We start from the raw sequence: 18,366 nt of genomic DNA, 5'->3' as shown, positions 1-18,366 counted from the left end.
AGACTTGGTGAAGCTAAGTTTGTCTGTTTTATAAATATATTTAACTTACTTTGGAATTTTGTCATGAAAAAGCATGTATATGTTCTCCTGATTTCACTGATTTTAATGAAAGATATCCAGTCCTCAAATGTAGGCCCATATCCCAATAATTTGTTCACTTACCCCAGGACTAAACATAAGTGATTTTAAATAAAAAAATTAAGTTTGCTATTACATATATATTTTTTTAATGGATATATTGTTATTACTACAGGCAAAAATGGGATTCTGAAATGGATAGGTACTAAATTTTATGGTTGATAACATTTGAAAGATATATTCGTTTGTAAGATAGAAATTACCCTAAATAAAAAGGCTTCTAAAGAGACAAAGATTTAATCTGGACAAGCAATTATCTGCGTAAAGAAATATTCAGTTTATTTTACATATTTGCCACCAGTTTTCACAGTTTTTTTATTCACTATATTTATAGGTGAAGCCCTCAGTGATTTGATCAAAACACATTTTCTAACAATCTCACTTATCGGTTTCTCCAACCCATAACAAATTAGGAGGTGGGGATAGCTCTAAGCATCGCAGTGACAGGAAGAAATAACCACTGACAACCTGATGAGAGAGAGAGAGGGAGAAAACCAAAACCCTTCTAATTAAATAAGCAGAACAGCCCTGATTTATTTGGAGAAGTGGTTCTTAACCTTTGAGTTGTGACACCTTTGAGGTGTGTGATGGAAGTTGTAGACTTTCTTCTCAGAAAGATGTGTAAAGGTATATCAATTTGTATTCAGTCAGGGGATTTGGGGGCTCACTAAAGCCCAGCCTTGGGCCCCAAGTTAAAAAAAAACCATGATTTAGTATACGGGCAAATACCTCAGTAGCCTTTAAGAGCTTCACTTTATGACAGTTTATAGATAATTTATATAATTGGCAATATTGAGTTAACAGAAAGTGTTCAATTTTGTACCACACATTTAATAAATATACGTGTTTCTTTTTTGAATTAGAAAATACACATTTCCATCACATTTATCCCATTATCTGGAAAACTCAGTCTTCATTTCCTAGAGATACTGGTTAGTGAGTTGTTATTCTGTATTTGCATTAAATAATCTACATTTTAGCATTTTAATCAGTGATGTCCTGAGCCTTTTTGTACTAGTGAGATTGAGTACATCTCTTCCCAACTCCGTGTTCAGAGATGCCAGGTTTGTAGCTTGTGATCTACCTTGGTTGGAATGTTTACACCACTAAAACACGATAAATCAAGGCTTGCTCTGCCCTCATTCCCCCAAGCTACTTTTTAAGCATTTACCAGCACATAACTTTTAATTCAGAAAACATTTCTTGACTGCCTGTTGTGTTCCAGGCACTGTTAAGTTGCCCAGGATATAGCAGTGAATATACAGCATTTACTTAAGTGAGTGTATTTTTCTAAAACCTAAATTTCCTAATAATTTGGGGGTTCCTTAGTCAAATAATGGTGGGAGATGTAGAGTCAAACAAAAGTAAACAGTTTTCTTTACCGCAGAACCTTCAAAATCTTTTAATGTGCTATTGTGCATAGTTAATCTCGAGGAAGAAAATGTAATATGTATTGTTTTCAATACTTAACCAAGGAACTCTTTTTTTCCCCCTATAATGTATTTAACATCTTTCAGAAATAGTATTCTGCTGCTCCAGGGCAGTCAAATCCCAGATGTCAGGAATTGTTGAATAAAGGTTCTTACTGAAGGAATGTGGGTCAGAGTACAGGCAGGATTTCTTAAGACAGACTTTCCCACCATCTGTTTATAGGTGATTTATTTATAAGTTGTGGATTGAGTTATTTTATTGATGGTGTCTTGAACCATTTTATTGTATTTTCATTTCCAATATTTAAAAGAAAAAGCAAAGTAATGAGAAAGCACTGTTCTGCTTATATTGTTATTAATCTTACAAAAGTGCTTTCCCTTCTAATCTGCAGTTCTGATTTGGGGACACTTAATGATAGGTACATATGAACTTCTACCACCACCTACTTCCTGCTGCAGGATTTCTCCTCAGCCCTGGGCATCTCTTCCTCCAGAGCCCCCCCACCCTCGTGTAATGGGAGATTTTTAAACCCCATTCTTCTGCCATATCACTCTCACTAGACTACATTGTTTCTTTTTTTTTTTTTTTTTTTTTCGTGACCGGCACTCAGCCAATGAGTGCACCGGTCAGTCCTATATAGGATCCGAACCCGCGCGCCGCGCTCCCAGCGCAGCACTCTACCAAGTGCGCCACGGGCTCGGCCCTACATTGTTTCTTAAAGTGTGATTGATGGACTACTGAATGAACTGGAATCATCTGGGTGATATTAAAATCATAGGTTCCTGGGGCTCACCTCAGATCTGCTGATTCAGAATCTGTGTGGTATGGAGACCAAGAATCTGTGATTTAAAGCAAATCTCTGAGTGATATTTATTGAGTTGCTTAATTTCTGTATTGAGTTGTTTAAACTCCGTTTTTTGGTGGGTATATACAGTATTTCTCATCATTAAGTGCTGTTGTCATTTTGGCCAGGACTGTCATTGTGTGACACTCTACAGGCACAACAGGACATTTAAAATCCTTGGCTCTTACCTACCAAATTCCGTTATCATCTCCAGTTATTGGGACAACCCCAAATGCCTCCACATTCTAAACACACCCTTTCCACCTTGTGGGAGTAGTGTCCTCCTCAATTAAGAATCACTGCTATATGCTACTTTTATTATTCTAGAAGTTGCTTTTAATAATTTATACCTAACCTAAGACCCAAAATTACTCACTAGCTCTGCCCAGTTTCCAAATAATGCCAGGTCTTTAGAGTGATTTAACTTCAATACCACCTTCCCATTTCTGTGGCTTTTTGTTCAATATGTGAGTTCTGGCTTTTTAAAAATTGCATAATTTAGATATTATTATTATTATTATTATTGCTTTATATGGTTCATCAGTGTTTGTTTATCTCTACCCAGTATTGCCAGTTTATTTGATTCATACTTCTTGCATTGTCAACTTTCCTTCTGAGTCTTTTTTTATCCTGAAATATACCCTTTAGAAGAATGTGTTATTGCATGTCTTTCGGTGGTAAACCCTTAGTTTGTTAGAAAATGTCTTTATTTTTGTACTATCTCTTGAATGATGGTTTTACCTGAGAATATAATTCTAGGTTGACTTAATTTTTCTCAGCACAGTATTATTCTACAGTCCTTCTGGCTTTTATTGTTTCTCTGAGAAGTCTAATTGTTGCTCTTTTTTAGATAATCTGACTCATTTTTCTACTTTTAAAGATCACCTCTTTGTCTTTAAGTGTTTTGCAGTTTCATACAGTGTGTCTATATGGGGAATTTTCTAAAAATTATTATTCTTGGGACTCATGTATCCTGAATCTGAGGTTTTATGTCTTCTGTCCATTATGGAAAAATTTCAAGCACTGTCTCTGGAAGTTTTGGTTCTCTATTCTTTCTGTTCTGTTGTTCTGAAACTTTAATTACTTGTGTGTTAGATCTTATCCTATTCTTCATGTCTCTTAATCTCTCTTTCATATTTTCTATCTCTTTGTTTTTCTCTGATGCTTCAGATCTGTCATTCAGTTTACTAATGCTGTCCCTTTGTCTACTCCAATTAGGTTTTTAATTTTAAGGATTGTATATTTTATTTCCAGAAATTCTATTTTGTTCTTTTTATTTATTTATTTTTCTCCTGTCTGCCAAGCCTCTTGCTTTTGGCCCATGTATTTAATATCTTCTTTTATTTCTGTAAACTTCTAAGGCATATTTGATTGTAATTTTATATTATGTATCAGTTAATCCTAAAATTTTAACTTCTGCAAATTTAATTTGGTTTTCCATAGCTTTTGCTGCTCTGGTGGTTTATTTCCTTCTGTGTTTGATAATTTTGTTTTAAGCTTATATTTGGCTAAAACTATTATTTAGGAGTCTCCTGGAGTATGGATTGAAGGTATGTTTCTCTACAGAGAATTTGCTTCTATTTCTGGCAGATTACCACCAATACAGAAAAGCTTAAATTCATTTCTTGGCTTTAGGTTCCTGGTCCTTGCAATTTTAACCCTATACTCAACTGAGGACAGTTCTGTAATTATGAATTTCAAGGGGAGATATATCACCCATTCCAGTGAAGTTACTCAGATGGGCGGACAGGTGGACAAATTTAAACAAGTTACTTTTTATTTGCTTTCTTTGTCAATGAACAGAGCCCTCCCCACCCCACCTACCTATTCATTGAGAGGTGTTGCCATTCAAGGGCATTGCTGGTTTTACTTTCACCACATCTAATAAAAAGCAAAATTCAAGTCTATAGATTTTAAGTTTAAGCTAAGGCCATTGTTTTAGCATTTGCTTACCACTCTGATTTCATTCAATAGATGCATTCAACAGATATTTTTTGACCTAATTACTATATTCTCTTTGTTTCTGCCACCTGTGGATTTCTTTGTGAGTTCAGCAGTGTATTTAAAAGTGTTTGTTGTCTTGTGTACCATATCTAGCTATTTATAATGGGAGAGTATTTCATAGCTAGTCTAACATATTTCCAAAAGTAAAACCTTGGTTGATTTTTATGCACACTGGGGAGTGAGCACAATTGGGCTAGAGAAGATGCTGTTGTTTCTTCTACAGTGGCAATTTAGAATTTGGTTACCTGATCCTTTATTCTTTGCCATATTTGGTGCCATTTTTAAGTTTTATCTATATTTTTAGTTAGATTAACATTTATGTTCTGCTAATTGCCATTTTAAAGTGTTGATATGGAGTAAAGTCATTTTGAATTCCAAAATTCAAAATTAAACTTTGGAATACAACTTACTGATATGTTGGGACTACCTGTACTCTTTTTTCATTCACAGATTATTTGCCATGTCTGTATCCAAACATTGTCAGTTAAGTGCATTTTTTAAAAAGTTATTATGATAGCCCCAATATGTTTTTTTTCTTTTTTGAAGTTTGTATAAAATGGTTGTAGAAATTTAGATCTTTAATTGTCTGGTTTCAAGAAACAAAGAGCCATTCAAGTTAACTCAAGAAAAGAGAAGCTATTTTAAAGATAACATGTGATATAGAACTGGAAAGTTGTAAGGAATTCAAAACAGCTTGGAGATCAGTACTTTTCTCTTGGTCTCTCTTATTTTTCTTTGTACATCTGTTCTGTTCTCTGCTGTTTATTGATTGTCTCTTCATTGTATCTTTTCTATTTCTTCAAAACTTTACTTTGCCCAAAGTTATGCTTGCTATGACATTGGCTCAATTTTATGTCATTGTTTCACACTGAGTTAAATCGCATGGTGGTACTGTTTCTCAATATTTCCAGTTTCAAACTTTTTGGAGCTGTGCTGTGTAGTACAGTTGTAACTAGCCATACATGACTATTAAAATCAAAATTATTGCATACAATCTGTACACTTATGACTGCAAAACACCAATAAAGACATCAAAGAAAACCTAATAAATAAGTAGAGAGACCTGTCAGTACTGTTCATGGGTTGGAAGATTCTACATAGTAAAGAGGTCAGTTCTCCCCCAAATTTATCTATAGATTTAATGTACTTTCAATAAAAATTCCAAGAGGATTTTTTTTGTGTTTAAATATGGACAACCGAATTCTAAAATTTACATAGAAAGTCAAAGGACTTAGAACAGCTGAAGCAACTTTGGAAAAGAAAAAGTTGGAGGAATAGCAATACCTGACTTTTAAAAAAAAATGTATTTTTTTTAATTGATAGATATTGATTTTACATATTTGTGGGGTACAGAGTTATTTTTTAATACTGGCATAAAATGTGTGCTGATCAAATCAGGATTATTAGCATATTTGTCATTACAAAAATTTATCCTTTCTTTGTGATAAGAACATTTGAGCTCCTCTCTTCTAGCCATTTGAGAACATACTAATTATAGATACCTAGCACCACTGTATACCACTAGAACTTATTTTTCCTATCTGGCTGTAATTTGGTATCTATTAACCAACCTCTTCCTATCCCACACCTTTCCCAACCTCTAGTAACCACAATTCTAATCTCTACTTCTAAAAACTCAACTTTTTTTTTTCTAGCTCCCACATATAAGTGAGAACATGCAGTGTTTATCTTTCTGTGCCTGTTTTATTTATCTTAACATAATGTCTTCCAGGCTCATCTATGTTGCCACAAATGACAGGATTTCATTCTTTTTTTATGACTGAGTAGTATTCCATTGTGTATATATATATATATATATATACTTCATTTTTTTATCCATTCATCTGTTGATGGACACCTATATTGATTTCATATCTTAGCTACAATACCTGATTTTGAAGACTTATTATAAAGCTACAGTAATTAAGACTGTGTGGTATTGGTAAAGGATAGACACAAGATCAATGGATCAATATAAATCAATACGGAGCCCAGAAAAAAGTGAAAGGCTATTTAACGGAGAGAGGATTATCTTTTCAACCAATAGTATTGAACAGTTGAATATATACATGCAAAAAAAAAAAAAGGACCTCAACCTAAACTTCATACCTTAAACAAAAATTGACTCAAAATGTATCATGTATTTTATAAAGACCTCAATGTAAAAATATAAAACTTTTAGAAGAAAACATAGGAGAAAGTGTTTGTGACCTGGGGTTAAGCAAAAAGGTTTTGGACATGAAACCAAAAGCATAATCCATAAAAGAAAACTATTGATAAATTGTACTTCATCAAAAGTAAAAACCTTTGCTCAGTAACGAAATGCCACAGACTGGGTGGCTTCAACAATAGAAATTTATTTTCTCATAGTTCTGGAGGGTAGAAATGCAAGGTCAAGGTTGATTTCTCCTGAGGCTTCTCTCCTTGGCTTGCAGATGGCTTCCTTCTCACTGTGACTTCACATGGGCTTTTCTCTGTGTCTGCATTTCTGGTGCTCTTTTTTTAACAAGACCTCATATTGGATTATGGCCAATCCATTTGACATCATTTAACTTAATTACCTCTTTAAATGCCCTATCCCCAAATACAGTCACATTCTGAGGCACTGGAGGTTAGGTTTTCAACATATGAATTTGGGGGGACACAATTCAGTCCATAACATTCTGTGAAAGACACTGTTAAGAGAATGGAAGACAAGCTGCACATTGGGAGAAAATATTTGCAAATCATATATCTGACTAAAGACTTGTATCTAGAATATGTAAAGAACTCTCAAAACTCATCAGTAAGAAAATAAGTATCGCAGTTAAAACATGGACAGAAGACTGGAAGACACTTCATCAAAAGATGGCAGATAAGCATATAAAAAGATATTCAGTATCATTAGCCATTAGGGAAATGCGAACTGAAACCACCACAAGATACCATTACACACGTGTTAGAATGGCTAAAATAAAAAGTACAGTATCAACTGTTGGCAAGAATGTGGGGCATCTGGAACCCTAATACATTGCTGCTGGGAATGAACAATAGTACAGCTACTCTAGAAAGCGTTTGACAGTTTCTTATGTTAAATGCAGTTTGTAGGAAGGTATTGATTTGGACTAGGATCCTGCACTAAGCCTAACAGACCAAACTAATACAGAGTTTATCTACCGTAGCTGAGCTTTAGTTAATTGCAGGAGGCTCTGTAACCAATTAACCAATTAAGCTGTAACCCATTAAGCTGTCTCTACCCTGCACTTCCATTTCCCATAAATGCTGTCAGATCATGTTATTGGTTGGAATTCTCCGAACCTTCTCTGCTTTGGAGGGCTGCCTGATTCGTGAATCGTTTTTGTTTTCCTTTGCTCTGTTTTGCTTTTTCTTAGCTCAAATAAACTGTTAAAATTTAAATTTGTCTGTTTAACACTTAAAAAGTTAAACAAATACCTTCCATATGATATGACCTAGTCCCACTTTTGGGTATTTGTGTAACCTGTACACAGATGTTTATAGCAGCTCTATTTATATTTGCCAAAAACTGAAAACAAGCCATTTGTCTTTCAACTGGTAAATGGCTAAACTGTGGTACATCCGTACAATGGAATACTACTCGGAAATAAAAAGGAATAAACTAATGATATATGAAACCACTTAGTGAAAGAAGAGTCTCAATAGGTTACATAATGAATGATTTAATTATATGACATTTTCAAAAAGACAAAACTATAATGGCAGAGAAAAAATCAGTGGTTGCCAGGGCTTAGGGCAGAATATAAACTTACAATGGAATTTTTGCAGTGATGTAACTTTTCTCTTTCCTGGTGGTGGTGGCGGTTGTACAAATCTATACATGTGTTAAAACTACTAGAACTGTATTTTTAAAAATCTGTTTTATTGTCTGGTAATTAAAAAAAATTTAAAACCCCAAATTTTAAGTATTTCATTGCATACACACATATAATTAAACAAAATTCAGTTCTTCAGTTGCACTGGTCACGTTTCAGTTATCAATAGGTACATGCGGCATGGGCTAATGTATTGGACTGTGTAGATATAGAGCATTTCAGTCAATGTAGAAAGTTCTATTGGACGGTACTGTTTTAGAGCAAGGGTCAGCAAACTTTCTGGATAAAGGACCAGATAGTAATACTTCAGGCTTTGTGGGCCATGTCAACCCCATTTCAACTACACAACTCTGCCATTGTATTATGAAAGCAGCCATTGACAACACTTAAAATAACAGGGCTGTGTATCAATAAAACTTATAAAAATAGGCATGTTTGCTGACCCCTATTTTAGAGAATCTGATTGGCCTGTTTTCTTTTTTTCATGTCAGTTCAGGGTTTGTTGGTACAGTGACCTTATAATTTATCATCTGAATTAAATACATTTTTGATTGAGAGTGAAAATGGGCACTATTAATTCTGCTGGGACAGTAAACATAAACCAGGGGTGTCCTGGGCATACCAACGACGTATGTCACCCTGACTATCGGTCTTCCTGTGAACTGGTTGTCCTTGCAGTGGGCACATACTAATCCAATTAGCTGTTGGAAAGCAAACATTAAACTGTTCCTTCAGCAGTGAGTGTGGATTAGCCACCTCTCTCTGAAACAGAGTACTTGTATGGGAGGCACCCTGAGGTTTGGCCTGCCCAGTACACTCAAAATAATGTTTTCTGTCCCCAAGCTTTTGCTCGTGTTTTTCTTCCTGTGCCGTTTTCCCCATCCCTTTTCTATTTGTTGTAAATCAGCCCATCTTTGAAACCTCTGCATAAATGGTATCACCTTCATGAAGCCATCTGTAACACCTTTTTCAGACTTAGAAGTTGGTAGTTATATTGTAAAACTCAAATGGTATAGTACTTTAGTCTCAGTATCTAAACCTGGCTCTGTATCAAAAGCACCTCAGTAGCTTTAAATACAGATTCGTGGGTCCCATTCTAAATCTGTTGATTCATAATTAGTGCAAGGGTTTTCTTGTTGTTTTGTTTTGTATTTAAGCTCCTTGTTTGATTTTTATATAACTAGCCAGCTGGTTCAGTATTTGGAATCTGTTAATTTAGGCTGAAATTATTTGATATAAACATTGATTTTTAGAGTTGGAAGGAACCTTAGAAATATTCTTTCACCTTCGTGTTTTTAAATTGGGGGCGGAGGGGTCGGGAGGAGGACACAAGGGAAGTTACTTGCTTAGATTCTGTTGATTGTTACTGACAGAACCATGACTAAAGTCTGCTTTTCTTAACACTCATTTCAGAGCCTTTCTGCATATTCACATTGGACATATCCCCTTCTACAAACAGTAAGCTTTGAATACCCCAGGTTGCTCAATACATAGTATATGGTCAGATTTTTTATTGATAATTACTGTCTCTAACTCACCATATATAATACCTAGCATATTTTTTGGCTCTTAATGATTGCTTCTTGATCATGTTGTTTACCATCAGTCCCACATTCAAGGAATACTTTCTGACAGTTGGAGATAACTCAACAATCAGCATGAAATCATCTCAGAAAAATCCTTTCCCAAACTGGTTCTTATCTGAATGGCCTCTAAACGGTTCACTGAACCAAACCGAAATCTGGGACAGCTTTGAAACTCAGTTGTTTTCCAAGAGCCCCTCCAAACTGAGGTCAGTTTTAGATCTGCAGGATTTTCCTCACCAGGCCCAATCCTGTTGAGAAAGGTTATCTAGGATCTATGAGGGGGTGGGGGTGGGAGTATGCCTAAGCCAGAATAAGGTGTGGGGCTAGGGTCGAGAAAAGGCTTGTGGAAAGTGAGCTTCAAAAGGATGAGCGTCAAAGGATGTCTCGGAGTTAGGCCAGGGGAGGGAGTTGGGGGCAAATTGTGGATAGCATTGGGGAATGGCAAATTGTTTAGTCTGGCTGGAGCATAAAGTACAAATTAGAGATGAGAAGAAAGATAGAGACTAGATAGTAAAGGATTTATACTTAAAATGCCGTATTTCACATCTTTATATCCACATGCAAAAGAATGAAATTGGAGCCCTACCTGACACCATACAAAAGTTTACTCAAAGTAGATCACAGACCTATATATGTAAGAGCTAAATCTATAAAACTGTTAGAAGAAAATATAGGAAAAATCTCTGTGACCTTGGGTTAGTCAATGGTTTCTTAGCTACATTAGATAAGTTGTACTTTATCAAAATATTAAACTTTTGTTCTTCAAAGGACACTATCAAGAAAATGAAAATAGAACCCACAGAATGGGAGAAAATATTTTCAAATCATGTAAGGAATATCCAGAATATATAAAAAGAACTCTTACAAGTCAACAATAAAATGACAACACAATTAAATACGGACAAAGAAATTTATGAATAGCCAGTCATCCGAAGATATTCAAAAGGCCAATAAACATGTGAAAAGATGGCTCATCATCATTAGTCATTAGTAAAATGCAAATCAAACCACACTTCATACCCACTAGGATGGCTAAAATAAAAAAGACAAGCAGTGGTATATATTGGCAAGGGTGTGGAGAAATTGGAACCCTCATTCATTGCTGATGATAATGTAAAATGGTACAGCTACTTTGGAAAACAGTGTGGCAGCTCTTCAAAAAGTTAAACATGGAGGTACTGTGTGACCCAGCAATTCTACTCTTAGGTATGTACTCAAGAGAAATGGAAAGATAGGTCTGCACAAAAATTTGTACATTAATGTTTGTAGCAGTATTATTTATAATAGCCAAAAGTGGAAACAATCCAAATATACTTGAACCGATGAATGACTAAACAAAATGTGGCACTTCCGTACAATGAAATATTATTCAGCAATAATAAATGGATGAATGTGCAACATGGATGAATCTGTAAAATGCTAAATGAAAGAAAGAAAGGGCCGCATATTGTTTGATCGCATTTATATGAAACTTCTAGAATAGTCAAATCCATAGAGATGGAAGGTAGATTAGTAGTTGCCAGAGACTGAGAAGAGGAGGAATAGGGAGTGATTCCTAATGGGTTTTGGGGTTTCTTTGGGGATGACGAAAATATTCTAAAATTAGATAGCAGTGGTGGTTACCTCACTCTGACTATACTGAAAATCACTGAATTGTACACAATAAAAGGGTGGACTTTATGGTATGTGAATTCTTTCTTGATAAACATGTTATAAAAAGAACTGTATTTCGTGAAAAATTTAAATAGTCTTGCAAGCAATTTGGATTTTTGTCTTTCAAGTAGTGGTGTGTATTTCCTGAAGAGTTTTAAACTCAAAAACAATTGATCAGAACATTACTTTGGAAGCATATGAAGAATGGTGGTCATGTCAGTGATGTGGCAGAAGACTAAGTCTAGATGCTTAAAATATTTATCCTCAGTCTTCTGCCCTTAGCATGTATGAAAATTACGTTACTAATAGTGAATTAGAGAATTTTAACTTTGTACATGGTAATATTTTATAATATCCAATTTGTTCTCTTTAAAAAAAAATAAATTGCTCAAGGTAATTGAAAAAAGAATAGCAGTTGCAGTATATTAGAGATAATGTTGATTTTAAGATTTACCCCAGTTTGTAACTTTGACTACCGTCAATTTAGAGACAGCGAAATATAATTTATTTTAGCCAGAAGACCAAGATTTTTGATGAATCATAATGCTTTAAAGACCTTTCATTAATGAACATGGATTTTAATGAGGGAAGGCTCAGAAATCAGTTTCCTGAAGGTTTGTTGTTGTCTTTTCCCCCCTTCTTTTTGTGAAATAACTTAATATGCCAAAATAAGTTACATATTAGGAAATATTTTAGGCAACATAGAAGGCAAAAATAGCAGTAGTCATTTTAGTTGTCTGGTTTTTTAGTGACTCTAAAGAACCATAATTTTAAAACTGTTATCCTTCATAAAATTCTGGACTGATAAACTTTTTTACATGTTGTATTTATAAGTCAAGCCTATAGTAAATATTGACTTTGGCAAACTACTCATCAAAAGTTACTGTCATGATTTTTCTGTTAAATATGTGCTGGTGTTAAAGATTAATAAATCTGTTTTTAGGAGAGTAGATTGTGTACAGCAACCATTTTGGATACTTGGTGTAGCTTGTGTTGTCGATAGAGAGTGTGCCCTCTTGTGGTCATTGGGAATAAAATTTCAGGTGAAAATAATCATCCTAGCTTTGTATGAGTTCACGTTTATCTGTTGTTCCATAACAGAATCACCCATACTCAGAATTCCTTTTCTTTTTTTTTTTTTATCAATATATCCATTTATTTATTTAAGTTATATTACTTTACCTTCCACATTTATTTTTTTTTTATTTTTTATTTTTTTGTTGTTGTTTTTATTCTCTTTTTTATTGTATGAATTTATGGTGTACAACATGATGCTTTGATATACATATGTCTAGTGAAATCATTATTACAGGCAAGCAATTTAACATGGCCATCATTTCACATATTTACCTTTTCACATTTGTGTGATAAGAGCACCTAAAATCTACTGTAAGAAAATTTCCAATACAATTTAATATTTCTTTTTTTTTTTTTTAATTTTATTTTGTCGATATACATTGTAGCTGATTATTGCTCCCCATCACCAAAACCTCCCTCCCTTCTCCCTCCCTCCCCCAACAATGTCCTTTCTGTTTCCTTGTCGTATCAACTTCAAATAATTGTGGTTGTTATATCTTCTTCCCCCCCCCCCCCCCGGTTTGTGTGTGTGTGTGTGTGTGTGTGAATTTATATATTAATTTTTAGCTCCCTCCAATAAGTGAGAACATGTGGTATTTCTCTTTCTGTGCCTGACTTGTTTCACTTAATATAATTCAAGGTACATCCATGTTGTTGCAAATGGCAGTATTTCATTCGTTTTTATAGCTGAGTAGTATTCCATTGTGTAGATGTACCACATTTTCCGTATCCACTCATCTGATGATGGACATTTGGGCTGGTTCCAACTCTTGGCTATTGTAAAGAGTGCTGCGATGAACATTGGGGAACAGGTATACCTTCGACTTGATGATTTCCATTCCTCTGGGTATATTCCCAACAGTGGGATAGCTGGGTCGTATGGTAGATCTATCTGCAATTGTTTGAGGAACCTCCATACCATTTTCCATAGAGGCTGCACCATTTTGCAGTCCCACCAACAATGTATGAGAGTTCCTTTTTCTCCGCAGCCTCGCCAGCATTTATCGTTCAGAGTCTTTGGGATTTTAGCCATCCTAACTGGGGTTAGATGGTATCTCAATGTGGTTTTGATTTGCATTTCCCGGATGCTGAGTGATGTTGAGCATTTTTTCATATGTCTGTTGGCCATTTGTATATCTTCCTTAGAGAAATGCCTACTTAGCTCTTTTGCCCATTTTTTAATTGGGTTGCTTGTTTTCTTCTTGTAAAGTTGTTTGAGTTCCTTATATATTCTGGATATGAATCCTTTGTCAGATGTATATTTTGCAAATATTTTCTCCCACTCTGTTGGTTGTCTTTTAACTCTTTTAATTGTTTCTTTTGCTGTGCAGAAGCTTTTTAGTTTGATATAATCCCATTTGTTTATTTTTCCTTTGGTTGCCCGTGCTTTTGGGGTCGTATTCATGAAGTCTGTGCCCAGTCCTATTTCCTGAAGTGTTTCTCCTATGTTTTCTTTAAGAAGTTTTCTTGTCTCAGGGTGTATATTTAAATCCTTAATCCATTTTGAGTTGATTTTAGTATACGGTGAGAGGTATGGATCTAGTTTCATTCTCCTGCATATGGATATCCAGTTATCCCAGCACCACTTGCTGAAGAGGCAGTCCCTTCCCCAGTGAATAGGCTTGGTGCCTTTGTCAAAGATCAGATGGCAGTAAGTGTGTGGGTTGATTTCTGGATTCTCTATTCTATTCCATTGGTCAGTGTGTCTGTTTTTATGCCAGTACCATACTGTTTTGGTTATTATAGCTTTGTAGTATAGCTTAAAGTCAGGTAGTGTTATGCCTCCAGCTTTATTTTTTTTGCTGAGCATTGCTTTGGCTATTCGTGGTCTTTTATTGTTCCATATAAATGTCTGGAGAGTTTTTCCCATTTCTGAGAAAAATATCTTTGGAATTTTGATGGGGATTGCGTTGAATTTGTATATCACTTTGGGTAGTATGGACATTTTCACTATGTTGATTCTTCCAATCCAAGAGCATGGGATATCTTTCCATCTTCTTGTATCCTCTCTAATTTCTCTCAGCAGTGGTTTGTAGTTCTCATTATAGAGATTTTTCACATCCTTGGTTAACTCAATTCCTAAGTATTTTATTTTTTTGGTGGCTATTGTAAATGGGCAGGCTTTCTTGATTTCTCCTTCTGCATGTTCACTATTGGAGAAAAGAAATGCTACTGATTTTTGTGTGTTGATTTTGTATCCTGCTACTGTGCTGAAATCATTTATCAATTCCAACAGTTTTTTTGTAGAGGTTTTAGGCTGTTCGATATATAGGATCATGTCATCTGCAAACAGGGACAGTTTGACTTCATCTTTTCCAATCAGAATTCCTTTTCAATAAACAAAAAAACCCATGGCATAATTTTTAAATGTTGAGAGATTGGAGAAAATATCATCTTATTTGGAGGAGGTGCTATAAAAGATGTGGCTTATAGGACAAAGTATAAAGGAGAAGCCTAAAAGAGAAAAATATCAAAGTGAGAGGAGAGGCAAATAGTTGTGATAGTGTTTGAGACGCTTTATGACTAAAGTTGATATGATATACCTGAATATTTTCCAACTTCACCTGCCCCCCTTTACAGAATGTTCCCAGAATATTCGGGTTCATTATTTATATATCTTTTTCAAATGGTTATCCAGCATTATTTGTTTGAGACAGCTATCGCATTTAATAGAAATTACGTTTAGCTTGAAGTGTCTTAAATCTGTTTCTACTGAGTATTATAAGTGGGCATGATAAGTGTTTGTCAGTTGTGAGGATTGTGTTTGAAGAATTGATTTTTAAATGACTTTTCCCTGCAAATTTCATTTAAATTTTTTCCCTTAATTTGTATGGGGAGATCTATTAATACCTTTGTTCTTGTTTGAGATAAATGATTAAATTTTATATTTTCAGTGATGGCTGTGCCTCATACGTACCTTCTTAGATCCTTGGCTGATTTTTTTTTTTTTTTTTTTTTTTTTTGTCGATATACATCGTGGATGATTATTGTTGCCCCTTACCAAAACCTCCCTCCCTCCTCCCTCCCCCCCAACAATGTCCTTTCTGTTTGCTTGTCGTATCAACTTCAAGTAATTGTGGTTGTTATGTCTTCTTCCCCTTCCCCCCCGGTTTTTTTGTGTGTGTGTGTGTGAATTTATATATTAATTTTTAGCTCCCACCAATAAGTGAGAACATGTGGTATTTCTCTTTCTGTGCCTAACTCGTTTCACTTAATATAATTCTCTCAAGGTCCATCCATGTTGTTGCAAATGGCAGTAATTCATTCGTTTTTATAGCTGAGTAGTATTCCATTGTGTAGATGTACCACATTTTCCGTATCCACTCATCCGATGATGGACATTTGGGCTGGTTCCAACTCTTGGCTATTGTAAAGAGTGCTGCGATGAACATTGGGGAACAGGTATACCTTCGACTTGATGATTTCCATTCCTCTGGGTATATTCCCAGCAGTGGGATAGCTGGGTCATATGGTAGATCTATCTGCAATTGTTTGAGGAACCTCCATACCATTTTCCATAGAGGCTGCACCATTTTGCAGTCCCACCAACAATGTATGAGAATTCCCTTTTCTCCGCAACCTCGCCAGCATTTATCGTTCAGAGTCTTTTGGATTTTAGCCATCCTAACTGGGGTTAGATGGTATCTCAGTGTGGTTTTGATTTGCATTTCCCAGATGCTGAGTGATGTTGAGCATTTTTTCATATGTCTGTTGCTTGGCCGATATTTTTAATGCCCTAGTATTCTTAGAAGGATTTTACTGTTAGTGGTGTTAACACTTCTTTTCAGGTGATTCACTGATCTTCACCAGTCCATTAATTATGGGAGTGTTGCAGCTAAGAATTATCCTAGTCACATGAATGGATCTCTCTGTGATCAGGGAATTGTATATGTTGTTCTTCATTGGCTGATATGAAAATTAATTTATTGTTTAAGTTAACAGTTTAAAATATCATTTTGAAAGTTCTGATTCAGTTACTAAGCATTTTAAATTGACAGTTACTGCTATTTTTATACAAATTGAAAAGACAGTTTCTGCTTACTTAGATATAATTACATGGTTGTAAATGCCAGGAATCTAATATTATGCATTGATTTTTAAAGTAACTTTTATTTTTAATATGTGGCTTGCAAAAATATATGTGGTTTGTATTGAACTACATTTATTTGACTGCACCATCAGGTGTGTTTAAAGGATGCAGGGTGGCTGTTTTCATAATTATATAATTGCATATCTTTCGTATTCTGAGGTTTTTAAATGAAAAAATTTAAGGCTAGGTAATCAGTTCAAAAGTTTTGCTAGTCTTTGAATGAATGGCAATAAAGTGTAATGCTTAAAGGCTCAGACTCTAGAGTCAGACTGCCTGAGTTTGAATCCCAGCACTGTCACTAGCTATATGACTTTGACAACTTCTTTAATATCTCTGTGCTTCAGTTTCCTCATTTGCAATATGGGAATAATATAGTTTCTACCTTATAAGATTGTTGAGAAGATTAAATGAATTAATGTAAAAACACTTAGAGTAGTGCCTGCCACATACATACTAAGGTCTGTGTATATTAGCTATTATTATTATTGCCAATATTAAATTTACACATTGATGTTGAAATTCATTGTGAAGAATTTACTATTTGTTTTGTAAATGTGAATCACTTTTGGGTTTCTTGTATTAAAAAAATTTTCATATAATTGAAAATAAACAGTAAGCTAAAATGCTATTTGATCAAGCTTTTTGTGAAAGCAGTTTTACAGTAATCTTTTTTTTCCTTCTTTTTTTTTTAGGCACGGAATGTTAACACTGGTGAATTAGCAGCAATTAAAGTAATAAAATTGGAACCAGGTAAATTATTTGAAATTTCATGTTTCCTATTGCTAGAAAGCCATTGGATATCTTAAGGCTTATTATAATGATGTTCGGTCAACATTCCCTTGTTTTTCCCAACATCTTCAAGGAAACAGAACCGGTTGGTTGATTTTTCCTATATTGAGACTTGCATCCACCTTGCTCAATTCTTCTCTGAAAAATAACTCATAATTAGAGAGAGAAGAGAACTTCTAAAGAGACTTTTTTCCTTCTGATCTCAACTGAGCTAACTTGTGACGAGTTGGAAGTGTTATATTTCCAGGTTAATATTGTCCTGTGGTGAGGGAGCATTCCACTGAGTGCCATGCAGTGGAAAGAACTGAACTGAGATTTGGGAGGAGTTTGTAGTCCAGTTCTTTGTCTCCCACTCCCTTGCTCTGTGATCTTTGGCAAGTAGATCCATCTCTCAGTTTTCTTAGTAGGCCTGCCTCTCACATTCTGTGTGTCATTAATATCATTCTATATGTCATTAATAGTTACCTTCCAACTTGAGCAGCTTATTGTAAAGTCCCATAGGACTAGTTCATATTTTTTTCTCTGCATCAGGTATATTCTATTCTTGGATTCTCCCTACCCCTCTCAAAACCCACATCTTTTTGAGCTAAGTACTCTCTCTTATTTATCCTTTCTTAGAAATCCCTTGCCACTCTTTCTTCCTCCTACGATAAGCAGGTAACTGTGCTAGTCTCTAGACTGAGTTCTGTAGCAGTTAGGTGCCTTTCTTATGACCTCTTACATCACAAACTGATGATATGAGTTTGTTGGTGAAATAGGTTTTAGCTTCAGTATGAACAGAAATCCATTCAGAGATTTTTCAAGGGTGGGCAAACTTTCTGTTAAAAAAAAAAAAAAAAGTCCACAGTGAATATTTTAGGCTTTGCAGACCACATATGGTGTCCGGGTGTCTGTGTACAGTTCTTCTTTCCACCCCTACAATGT

At 35.0% G+C, this 18,366-nt stretch overlaps 1 protein-coding gene across 2 annotated transcripts in view; it reads left to right on the top strand.

Annotated features, from left to right (window-relative positions):
• The window catches only part of MAP4K3 (mitogen-activated protein kinase kinase kinase kinase 3), a 184,411-nt gene that overhangs the window by 40,679 nt on the left and 125,366 nt on the right, over nt 1-18,366 (top strand). The window contains exon 2 of one of the 2 annotated variants that reach the window (XM_063077684.1): nt 17,346-17,403. In XM_063077684.1, coding sequence (XP_062933754.1) covers nt 17,346-17,403 — 58 coding nt within the window. Of the gene's footprint in view, nt 1-17,345; nt 17,404-18,366 lie in introns of those variants that run through there. The other variant, XM_063077685.1, reaches the window with a different exon arrangement.

The sequence above is a fragment of the Cynocephalus volans genome, chromosome 14 (genome assembly GCF_027409185.1).
Source record: "Cynocephalus volans isolate mCynVol1 chromosome 14, mCynVol1.pri, whole genome shotgun sequence".
NCBI lineage: Eukaryota > Metazoa > Chordata > Mammalia > Dermoptera > Cynocephalidae > Cynocephalus > Cynocephalus volans.
This window is presented reverse-complemented; position numbering and strand designations above follow the sequence as displayed.